The sequence below is a fragment of the Tribolium madens genome, unplaced genomic scaffold (assembly GCF_015345945.1).
Source record: "Tribolium madens isolate multiple individuals breed KSU strain unplaced genomic scaffold, Tmad_KSU_1.1 Scaffold_91;HRSCAF=231;Tcas5.2_LG7, whole genome shotgun sequence".
Classification (NCBI taxonomy): domain Eukaryota; kingdom Metazoa; phylum Arthropoda; class Insecta; order Coleoptera; family Tenebrionidae; genus Tribolium; species Tribolium madens.
The window spans coordinates 16718428-16729929 of NW_025401063.1; the positions used below are offsets into that span (position 1 = coordinate 16718428).

Consider the following 11502-nt stretch of genomic DNA (forward strand, 5'->3'; position numbering starts at 1 on the left):
CTTCTTCATTTGCTGTTGCAAGAAACTTTTCAATATTTTTCTTACTGAAGCTTTTAGATTTCTTGGCGTGATATCCTTCACTTTGTCGTTTCAAAAATGCGATCAAATTTGTGTATTTACTCAAATCAAGGTTTTTGTTGATTCAAATCATGGAATATACACTCCACAACGTTGAGGACTTCACAATTTTTGATTTTTCAAGGAAGTACGCCAACATCACTTTCTCATTAATGCAATTTACTTTTTGTTTAGACCTCCATTCTTCGAAACGGCTGTATGTTGTCTCGTAAGCGACGCGGGATTTCTGGGGCATTAAATGTTTCAATACGTTCTAGAACGTTGTCTACTTCTGAATCACTCATTTTTTTTCCAAAAACAGTTAAATAATCGCAAACTTTTAAAAATGCGACAATCTTCAGATCGTTTTCGTTGTTTATTATAAAAATTACAGTAACCAATCAAAAATTTTCAGCCACCTATCTTTTAAATTCAATTTATTCGCGGTAAAAATTAATTAATATTTTACTCCATTTTGGCAAAATTGTAAAAAACCTTGTATGCAACTCGTTACAATACTTGGAAAGCCTTCGTATTGCAACTAGTTGTATAAATAGCTATTTTTTGGGGGAAGGGACTACTGACACACTTTTTGATCGTTTTAAAAACTTTATTGATGACATTGAGACAGTTAGGCATTAGCTTTATTTGTCTATTTTATGTTTGTTGAGAAGTATATTATAAATTTAGTGTCTATTTACTTATTACTTAACACGTTCACCACCTCGAAGTGGAGATAATAAATTCAGAATCAACTATTGTAGAAAAAGTCTTGCAACGTTTATATTATGAAAAAACAACAGAATGAGTGAATACAATAACAATAACAGTGAAACACAGGTGGTAGCAAACGTGTGGACTATATACATAAGTTATTTTTGAATGTATTTTGTTTTTTAATATTTTTTAGATTGTGTTTAAGCCCGATAAACATTCCAACTTAACTTAAAATTGGGCGTGAATATTTATTTTCCAATGTTTTATGTTTTTTATTTATAATATACGTTTGTAATACAATATAAAATAATGCTCCTAACACACTCGTTTTTTCTCATTTTTGCTTAGGTAAAAGTTTCCAGAATTTTCGTATATCGTATATTAATAACAAAATAATAAATACTTATGAAATAAAATATTGAACTTTAACTATTTACAATTTTTCCCTTAAAAATATTAAATTCGTTAAAATATTTGCAAATAGTATACACGAATCCAACACATCCTAAGATTTCAGTCCATTGGATTACAAAATTTTACACTCAACTATGCTAGAATTTTGTTTCTAATCAGTCGGACATAAGCAACAAAACCAAAAGAAGCACAAGAAAATACACTGAACATAAAACTGTCACACGCATGTTATTGTTCCACATGAGAATGATGTTTAGATGTTACATGAATCACCTAATGATCAAAAATGCTGTACAATTGTTACTTTCGACAGTTGGCACTATCTAAATATAACAAGATTTAGGCCGAACTTTATCCTAACAATTAGGAGGAATAATGGCATGACTGCAATATTTTCACTCGCAGAAAAGCCGGTTCCACCCTTGGTAAAATAAAATTAAACAAATTTCACTTTTTGTATATTTATTAATAACAAAATGAGAGGTCATACAAAATAATTTAATTAACAAAATAGTGTAACAGTATTGCAATCAGCCATTACATTATATAAACATAAAAAATCTAAAACATTTTTTTCTAAATAAAAAAAAGTTTTCTACTATATACATTAGGCTGATTTTAACACATTTTAACGTTTGTCGCAATTACTACGATGAACTCTTGTTGATATACTTAGATTCGGCCAACCTATGTATGGACGCATCGCCATCACCCAGTTGTGTCACCTGCAAAGCACCAAATAACCATATAATGACCTTCCTAGGTCCAACATTCACACGTAAGCTGGTCACGTTAGTGATGAACAAGAGTTAGTTATGACCATGCAATGAGCATCACAAAAAAAAAAACAGAAAATGAAAAACACATGCACAAAACTACACAAAGTCAAAAAAAGAATCATTCATTGTCGACTTATTTATTGAATTAATAAATAAAAGAGTGTGTTAAGACTATAAAAAGTGCTTAAAATTACAAGATAAACTACATAGATACAATTCAACAAAGTAATATCTACCAGAAAGAAAAAATAACAAAAACACGATACAATTCTAAAAAGTATATAAATTGATAAAAAATTGCACTCCTATAAATTATTTACAAATTTCTCTAAACCCTTCATATCACGTTATCCTAACTAACACGAGGTCCGAAAATCCCTGTATAATTGCACACAAATCACAACCATTTACTCCGGAGGCGGTGGGGGCGGTATGTCAGGCGGCGCGTCCATCGGCAAGGGCGGGTTGGACCCTGCCGGGGGTGGCAGCGGCGGCGCTTGCTGATACATTTCCGCCGGAAACGCGTATCCCCCATTATAAAAATTGTACATCTGACCTTCCGGATACATATACTGACCCACCCCCATATGCGGCGGAAAATAGTACATGTTTTGCGGATACATCGGCGGCGGCACGTTGTGATAGGCCGACGACACGGGGGGCGGCTGTGCCACCGCACTACTCTTACTATATTCGCTTACCTTATTATACGAATGTCTCCCATTCTGTTTGGAATCCTTGCTTCGGGAGAGCTTCGCTGGGGGGCCCTCAGCCGGACTGCCGCGGTCTCGTTCCCGCTTTCGGCTTTTCTCGTGCTCAGGATTGCAGTTATTGATAATCTCGCGCGGGATCTTGATTTTGAGACCAATCGGCGCCGGCGCTGGATTCTCCTCAGTCTTTATCACATCTTTCGGGATCTTTATCTTGATAGGATTCGGCATTTGCTGGATCTTGTCTTTCTGTATCTTGATTTTGATTGGTTCGGCCGCTGGTTCGACCACCGTCTCATGTTTCTCTTTATGTTTGTGCTTTTCCCTATCTTTATCCTTGTGTTTCTTTTTCTTCTCTTTCTCCTCTTTACTCTTATCTTTGTCTTTATGTTTGTGTTTCTCTTTGTTTTTCTTTTTACTTTTGTGGTGATGTTCTTTGATTTCGACGGGTGGTTCAACTTTCGGAACTGTACTTGCAACCACTGGTAAATGAGGTACTGATGGCGCTTCTTTTAGTAAACTACTAATAAGCATCGGATTTGTTTCGATGCCATTGACAATCGGTTGAGAGGTCGATATGTTGTTATCAGAACACAAAGGTGGAATAATATCGGGGGGTTTCATTTCTTTGGAAAAACTAATTGGGGGTTCTTCACGTTCATGCTTCACGTCTGTTATCGGAGTAATGATATCGGGAATTTGGTGAAGTTTATTGATTCCAATCGTGGAATCCCTCATCAAATTCTCGAAACCTTCAACTTGGTCTATTTTCTTTAAAACCGGCCTCAATTCGGGCTCCGAACCAGTCGAATAATTCCTGACTCTTTTACTAACATTTGTCGGTGATTCAAGAGGGGAAAGCATCGCTTCCGATTTTATTTGAATCGGACTCGGAGATTTTTTCTCCGGTGAGAAAAGACTAGGTTTCTTGACAGGATTTAACTCCTCTTTCACCTTCTCTTCTTCTTTTAACACCTCCTCCTTAACGGGGGCGTTAAATGCACTACTCCCGTTATGGTGGTGCGGTTTGACCGGCGGCGGCGGCGGTGGCGGGGCTTGCCCCACACCCGACTTGAGGACGGATTTCGATGTGTCTAAAGGCGACTTGACTTTTTGCGAGGTAGAGTTCATCGATTTACTTAAATAAACACTATTCCTATCATGTCCTGGCACACTATGCGGTCTTTTCACTTCACTTTCCGGCTTAACAAACGACTTTTCGTCGTGCCTTCGAACCTGTTCATGTTTCACGGGAACTTTATTCGGAGGCGGCCGATTTTTATCACCGTTATAGTAATTGTTCGTTTCCGCTACCACATTCGGTTTTAGTAGATAATCGCGCGTTTTCGGAACGTCTTTCTCATTTTTATTAAAGTCTTTGGTTGCTATGCCAAATGGCGAGTCTCTAGCCGCTTCCCGTAGGATATCGCGGGGCTCAGTTCGGGCAGGGGGTGGGTGTGATGAAGACGGCCTTGAGTGAGGTTGCTTCAATTTGGGGTCCACGGGGGGACGGTGATGCCCATGAGGCACTGCCGGTTTGGCAGCCCCCGGGGGCGGCACTTTCATGCCGTGTTGTTGCTGAGCTAGTTTCTCCCTTTCTTTCTTTTCGCGATACTCTCTCTCGCGTTGTTGCTGACTGGTCGTAGCCGATTCGTGAGGTCTGGAAGATCGGTGCTTGTGGGGGTCACTTTCTGATCCTTGAAGAAATATTTCAGTTAACTCTTTCAGGTACACACTTTAATGTATTTAAAATACCGTACAGGTACAGCTATTTACTGGATTTTAAAAATAATCATTTTTCAAGTTGTTTTAAAAAATAGGTATTAAAAATAGCACTGACGACAGACCAATTATTTTAGATTTGCAGATTTTTTTACTTTCTCCGGTAATCTCATTAACTTCATGAACTCCTCATAAAATCTCGTACATTTTTGATAATTTCAAAGCATTCTTAATATGAAGTAGTCATTTTCTATTACTTATTTAGTGACATAATAGGCATTTAAAAAAATAAATTAAGAAAATAAAATAGTATTATAATGAACAAAGAAAAATAACAACAAATAATAAAAACAAAAGCAAACTAAATAATACGTACGATAGCTAACAAAAGTTATTATTTTTTGTAGTAATATGCTTGAAAGCAGTTTTTCTGTTTGCCTTAACAATGAGACACTCTACAAGTTACACACTGCCAATTACTTCTAGATTCTTGTTGCTTGGTGCTACATAATGCAAGTACCAACGAAATAGAAAAAAATTCAGTGACACTATTTATGACTTTTTCAATTGAGTACAGTGACGGACAGTGAATTTTGTCCAACCAATTTCCATGACAGACTAAAAGTGTAAATTAGTCTTTAGGTTTTTCTAACTTTGTTTGAGAACTTTAATGAACATTTATCATGTTGACAAAATGCCCGATATTCCTTACCTACTTTTTACCTATGCTTTGTCTTACATTGCTTGAGGTATAGTAGCAATCCATTTTTAGATTGGAAATCCGGTCCAGAATGAATAAGAATTTAATTAAACTTGACAGTGTCAGTTATCATGACAATAAAGCACAGGCTACAGTGAATTTTTGTGAATTCACAGAAATTCAGTGGACGAAATGCACTGTCCATCACTGTACGTCATCAACTGATCAAATTTATCAATAAAGTTCATGTTATTGTTGTAATTTTCCACAACATCAGGACATACCACTCATATCTCAAAAAACTAAGAATAATACGAAATACAGTCAGTAAAAATGGAAAATTTTATCAATGTAAATGTAAATTGGTTACCTAAATAGGCTGGAAATGCTCAATGCCGTCACGAAGCCAAAGTTTTTGCCTGATAAACCTAAGGATCGAAATTCTAATCCCAATGAAAGAATTTTTTTTTGTTTTGTTTTTTTTCCTCTTTGTATTTATAATAATCATTATCTGTTACGTGTATATTCTCAAAAAACAATTCAATTTTTGTAAGTTAAAATAAGTATCATAAAAATGTAGGTATTTCAAATTAATTAATAAATTGTATAGTTTTCATAATAATTTTAAGTTCATTAATTGTAAATAAAAAAATGTGGTAAACTCTACAAGAATAATGTCTGTATTATTAAAAATATTACCATTAATGAACAAAACTGCTCAAAAATATAAATTAAGGTGAGTTAAAATTTAACCCAACGTCCCCCAAAGAGTTTAAGAAAAAAATTGTTCAAATACAAATTTCTTACCTGTTTTACTCTCGTGTGTTCGATGTGGATGTTGGTCTTTCTGGTCCGAACTGACAATCTTTTTCGGATCAGTATCCTATAATCAGGTGCAATTAAAAAAACTCCATACCATAGTAAAATACTTACGAAAGGTGAATTCGTGATAGTCGTAGAGCAATTATGCATTCCGTTATCACCGATACTCATGATTTTCTCTTTGAGTCGAGAAGGACAACTTTCAAATATACTCAGAAACTCGGTGGTGAGTTGTTGGAGTAATTCGGATGTTACTGTTGGATCCACGTACAGAAACCATTCTTTCTTTTCGGTGGACAACGGTATTTCCCAACTTGACCATTTACACGCTAAATGAATGCAAAAGCAAGCTACTACAGTCGGTTTGTATTGGAGGCACATTGTGGTAAGATGCAAGCTAGAAAATTGCCAAAAATCATAATGGGGGGTTCGATTTTTTCGAAAAATCCCCACCTGTTGCTGGCCAAGAAATATGAACTCTGTGCTAAATCCTTACTGGCACGAACAAGATGACAACATCTTACAACGTGGGTGTGTGGATGGTCGATTGCGACATCAAAACCCAACGTTTGGAGTAAGACAGTTTCATTAAATACTAAATCCTGTGACAGAGTTTGATACCTAAAAAGTGGCAATTGATTAAAATTGTTTTCAATTTCCGGAAAAAATAACTACCTTTCCGAATTTACGTCGATATTTGTATCTCGATTATTTCTGCACATATTGGCAACTCTAATAACGTATTCTAATTTCCTCGGTTGTTCTTCTACTTTGGCGGCTAGAAACAATGCCGCCGCCGCCATTTGGTGCCAGGGAAATTGGGTAAAAGAGTGGAATACATAGAACCGATGCATGTATACGATGGCGGTGTTGATACATAATTGTGAACTGTTTTGCGTTAAGGAAATGACAATTCAAGGTTGGCAAAAAATTACATCAGAATTATCTTTAATTATTCATTGCTTATAATTCAAACCCAACAATTCGAAAAAATAGTTAAGCAATAAAATACGTATTAACCCATGACGTAGAAAAGTATAATATTCATCATCTGATAAGATAATTATCCGCGTCCCAGATAAGTATTTTTTTAATTTGTTAATTTCTAATTACGATTATATTACTAAATTTCAAAATAAAACACTTAAGCTGTATATTTATTATTTATTTCTTTCTCAAGCCACAAGATCAGATTTCACATTCCCAAAACTGGAAATCACAATTGAGCTTTTGGTAATAAAACTTCAAGAACACAATTCTGAGACTATTTTATAAATTGTGTGGCCGAGCAAGTAGCTAATTCTTAAAATAACAGCAGTTATTAATACACACACCATTAAGTTTAGTGCATCATAAAAATTCGAAGTAAATAAATATTTACTTTATAATCATGTAGTGCTTATCAAAAGCACAAATGTAATTTAAATTGGTAACTACATTACTCGTCGAGCCAGTTCGTTTTAGTAGGCATTCAAACAATGTCAACAGTGGTCGGTTTTATTTTTTTATTAATCAGTATTAGGTTTTGTGATAATGAATATAGAAGAATGTGTGCGATTGTGTAATAAAAAAACGACGCCGAAATTTTGTTTTAAGTACGAGGAATAGCAAAAATTATGTCAGATATACAGGATGCGCCAGAATTCGCGCCCATATAAGGTTAGATACCAGGAACATGGAAAAAATGTTAAAAAAAATTATCTATAATAATTTCGAAGTTATGAGGGTTTAAAGTTTGCACTTTGACTCTATTTATTTCTGTTGGAAAAATAATTTTCCAAGTGTTTTTACTATAGGCTATTAAAAGAGGAAACAAGTAAGCTGTATCCTAAATTGTAACTGTGTTCAATGTTATTTGTGGCTTTTATTGGAAATTTTTTTGTCCCTTTACTAAATAATTGTAAAAAAACATATACAAGATCATCATTATCCTTAAATAGATATAAAAAATGTCAAATGTCAAAAATTTTTGACAGAGAATTTTTTAAACATTTTTTTCATGTTCCTGGTATCTTACCTTACATGAAAATTTTCTCTGGGGCGCGAGTTCTGGCGCACCCTGTAGAAGGAATAATAGCCTACATGCAAGGAACAAAACTGGTGACACTTGCAAAAACTGTTTTAAGACAGACTAAATGTTTCAACGATTTTCGTAATGGAAACTAGTGAATAAAGTTCACACTGACATAAAATGCTCTAAAATTTTCAAAAAGTAAATAAAAATCAATTTATTATTAAAAATCCGTAAGAGCATAAAATAGTGCGTTTGTATGAACATAAATAAAAAAATGTTTAACAAAAAAAAAAACAAACAAAACACAATTATTTCCTTATTAAATTATAAAACTTGTAAAAAGTTGAGATGAAAAGGAAGTTTCAAGACCAAATCAATTGAAAAATAAAGTTGCAAGAAATATAAACATCTTTTAATAAGAAATTGATTTTATTTTTTACTTTTGTGAAAGATTACAATTATTTTACATCATACAAATCGCAAATTAAAGTGTTGCATAATAAGAATGACAGAGCTACTACAAAGAATATTAAAAATTGCTTTGAAGAAATAAATAAAAAAAATATAATAAAATCGTCGACCTACAACAAACGTAGAAAAGAGTTAAGTAATAAATTTTCTGGAAAAAAAATAAATATGTTGAAATAATCCTGAAAAGCATAAAAATCACGTAAGGCGTTTTAACACACGTGTCGTGTGAACGCCGCTTTATCACATTTGCATGAAACGTCAAATATGCGCAGTAGAGGGGGCTATCTACGTCACTTACGAAACATGGCGCAATAGCTCCACAATGACCTAAAACAAGGGTCGTGGGGCCGTGTGGCTGCGCCTGGGGGCTGAAATTCGCGAATTCTACGTGTTAAAATGCAAACATGCGGGAAGGATACACTTTGAGCCTCTGTCCCATGTCCTGGATGAAATTGGCAGTCTGCTGTCTGTAGGACAGCTCCTTGTAGCTATCATATCCGCATTTCCTTGAGGGCGTAGCGTCCAATTGGTCTTTCGTGAAATACCATCTATCGCTGTTATTAGCCATTTACTGCACTCGACACGACTCGCGATAACAGCAAGGCAAGTGTCGCTACGGCTCGAAAACAGACTATTCCAGGTCATTTGCTAATCTTATTGGGGCAAATGGGGGCGCATTGTCGCGAAATTTAGTCACATAAACTACACTTTTATCCAGAAAATCGGCTTCAAGGGTTTCCGTTGCGTCACTACGATGTGGGTTTTCCTAGAAGTGGCACTGGTGCAAATCGGGTTGGTTTTTCACGGGCAAATCTCCGGTTACAAATCTCGAATTTATCACGAATTATTACTTAAAGTTTACTGAACGCTTTTGTAAAGTTTTCCACGCGAAAGAGGTAGTTCTTTAACAAATTAAAATATACATACACAAAGTTGTTGGAATTTGATGTTATTTCACACAGAGATGGCCGACCAACCGCGGTAAGCAAGCCCACAACTTTCACAAAACAAACACCAAAACCAACCCCAAACCCAAAAACCCCAATACCCCAAAAAATCACAAATTAAACCCGATTAAATACCTCAAAAAATCACAGAAATCCGCTAAAGCCCTTAACTTGATAAACTAACAACAAGCATGGCTTTGATTAAAGATGTCTGCCGTCAATTTCCGCTCAGGACGCCACCTTTCAAAATTTACCGCCAAACAAACATAACCTTGTCGAAAACAAAGCTAGACGCGCAAAACAAAACTTTCACAATTTTTAGGATGCAGTTCCCGGAAAAGCAACCAAAAACCAACCACACCCCTTCAACAACTTCAGAAAGAGACGTAGCAGCCCTCAAAGCAGAACTAGAAATAGAACTCAAGAACAAAAAGCAGTGCAATTACAAACCATATGAATGCACCCAACTCACCCTCGACGGTTTCAATTACTGCCTCAAACACATCCTCCAAGATAAGGCAGCCCCGTATAGGCAATGCTCGTACATTTACGCCAGCAACGGGAAACGCTGTCAATTAGCAGCCCCCAAAATTGAAAAAAAAGACTGCGGGTACTGTAACGAACACGCAGTTAAGGTCACACTTGAAAAGAACAGACAAAACTCGAGGCTTCAACCACCACAAACTGCAGAAGTACTTATTTATTCCTTGGGACATTATTTGAAGAAACCTAGGAATAGGACAGCATCTGGGAGTGGTGAGGAGGCAGAGAGAGCTCTTGTTGAGGAATCTGAGGCTAAAAGCACCAAATGTTTAGATCCTTTTCGTGAGTCACACTTTTTTAAAACTTTTCCAAATATAAATAAACGTGTTTAGGTGATATTGACGCCAATGCCTTGTATAATTCTACATGTAACAACATTTTGGACTTCTGTAGTGAGTCTGATAGCGATGTGGAGGCTTCAACATTTGCGTCAGTCTGGCATGATGCACAAAATGACAGTTCTGATAACGAAAGTGTTGATTCAGAACAGGAAGACGTTTTAAAGTTAGTTTACAAAAAAAAAAATAGATTTGTATTTAAGTTTTTGTGTTTGAAGGCATGCTAATGTGTACACAGCAGAAGAAATCAGTTCCATTACGAGAGAAAAGTTAATTAAACTTCAATCATTATACATTGAGCAATATCGTCATTTACAGCATGTTTTTAAGGAATGCAAAAGAAAATATGTTTATAATTTAAGAAGGGAAAAGGAAACTTGCTGTAAGGTTACATAATAATTACGTTCAATTCATTTTAAATTGTTTTTCTAGGTAACATTTATAACCAGATACGTGAAAATCCCAAAGAACAGCGGCTATATAAAAAACTCAAAGCGTTAAATAAGTATCATAAACCACATGGAGTTCAAGCTATACTTCATAAAAGAGAACATGATTCACGTGCTAAGGTTTGTTTTGGATTGTTTACGTTTTTTATTATTAATAAATAAAATTTAGATTACAGATGGTTTGTTTTCAAAAGCACCAGGATACTCAAGGTGTATGTTTACAGAAGGTGGGGTCAAATGTGGAGAAAGAACTCTGCCTCTGGCTAGGCATTGCAGAAAACATATTTTAGAGGTAGTTACTTTCTTATTGCAACGTTTTTTTTTTCACAGTGTTGTAATTGTAGGATCAAAATCAAGTATTATTCAGACCGTGTGGTAAAAAGAGAGCGGATGTAGAATGTAAAACACCAGTTGAGGCCATATTTGAAGATAGTTGTTGCAATTTGCACATGGACATACCTCCAATTAAATCATATGCACAATTACGGGTACTGACAATTTTTTTTATAAAAAAATATCACACAATAATTTTTGAATATCAAGTTTTGTTCATTTCACGTCGCTAAAGCAACGGTGACTAATTAGTAATAAATTACAAAAATTCAAAATTGGGTGTGAGAAAAAAATGTTGTATGCTACTCAAGATTAAGGCTAAAGGGGAACATGTTTTAGTTCGTTGCTAAAGTGGCAGATGGGCCGGAATTTATATTTCTATTTTCTCTTTTATTCACATTTTTTATAATTGGAAAAAAAGTTTCGGACTTAAAATATTATTTGAAAGCTCGCCAACGTAACGCTTTTTTAATTTGTGTTTTTTTT

The 11502-nt window shown here is 35.1% G+C and overlaps 2 protein-coding genes across 3 annotated transcripts in view; one reads left to right on the plus strand and one right to left on the minus strand.

The window, feature by feature from the left end:
- Nucleotides 1-1633: 1633 nt before the first annotated feature.
- Nucleotides 1634-9432, minus strand: LOC123012047 (cyclin-T). Of its 2 annotated transcripts, XM_044409817.1 has the most exons (7): nt 8826-9432; nt 6597-6809; nt 6375-6542; nt 6033-6318; nt 5907-5982; nt 2669-4374; nt 1634-1913 (listed from the first exon to the last, which is right to left on the minus strand). In XM_044409817.1, the coding sequence occupies exons 1-7, from the start codon at nt 8972-8974 to the stop codon at nt 1836-1838; spliced, it is 2676 nt and encodes an 891-aa protein (XP_044265752.1). In that variant the 5' UTR covers nt 8975-9432; the 3' UTR covers nt 1634-1835. The 2 variants fall into 2 exon arrangements, with proteins under 2 accessions (XP_044265752.1, XP_044265751.1); XM_044409816.1 differs by having other exon boundaries at nt 1634-4374.
- LOC123011887 overlaps nt 9432-11502 on the plus strand; it is a 16296-nt gene continuing 14225 nt past the window's right edge. The window contains exons 1-6 of the mRNA XM_044409592.1: nt 9432-10178; nt 10229-10400; nt 10453-10616; nt 10667-10803; nt 10853-10975; nt 11028-11171. Coding sequence (XP_044265527.1) covers nt 9545-10178; nt 10229-10400; nt 10453-10616; nt 10667-10803; nt 10853-10975; nt 11028-11171 — 1374 coding nt within the window. The 5' untranslated portion in view covers nt 9432-9544. The remainder of the gene's footprint in view (nt 10179-10228; nt 10401-10452; nt 10617-10666; nt 10804-10852; nt 10976-11027; nt 11172-11502) is intronic.

Excerpts from the sequence above, each read along its gene's own strand:
- LOC123012047 (XM_044409816.1), bottom strand. The coding sequence starts at position 8,974 with ATGGCTAATAACAGCGATAGATGGTATTTCACGAAAGACCAATTGGAC. Across the intron at positions 6,543-6,596 it reads ATCGACGTAAATTCGGAAAG|GTATCAAACTCTGTCACAGG; the intron begins GTAGTTATTTTT and ends GCCACTTTTTAG. Across the intron at positions 4,375-5,906 it reads AACACACGAGAGTAAAACAG|GATCAGAAAGTGACCCCCAC; the intron begins GTAAGAAATTTG and ends TATTTCTTCAAG.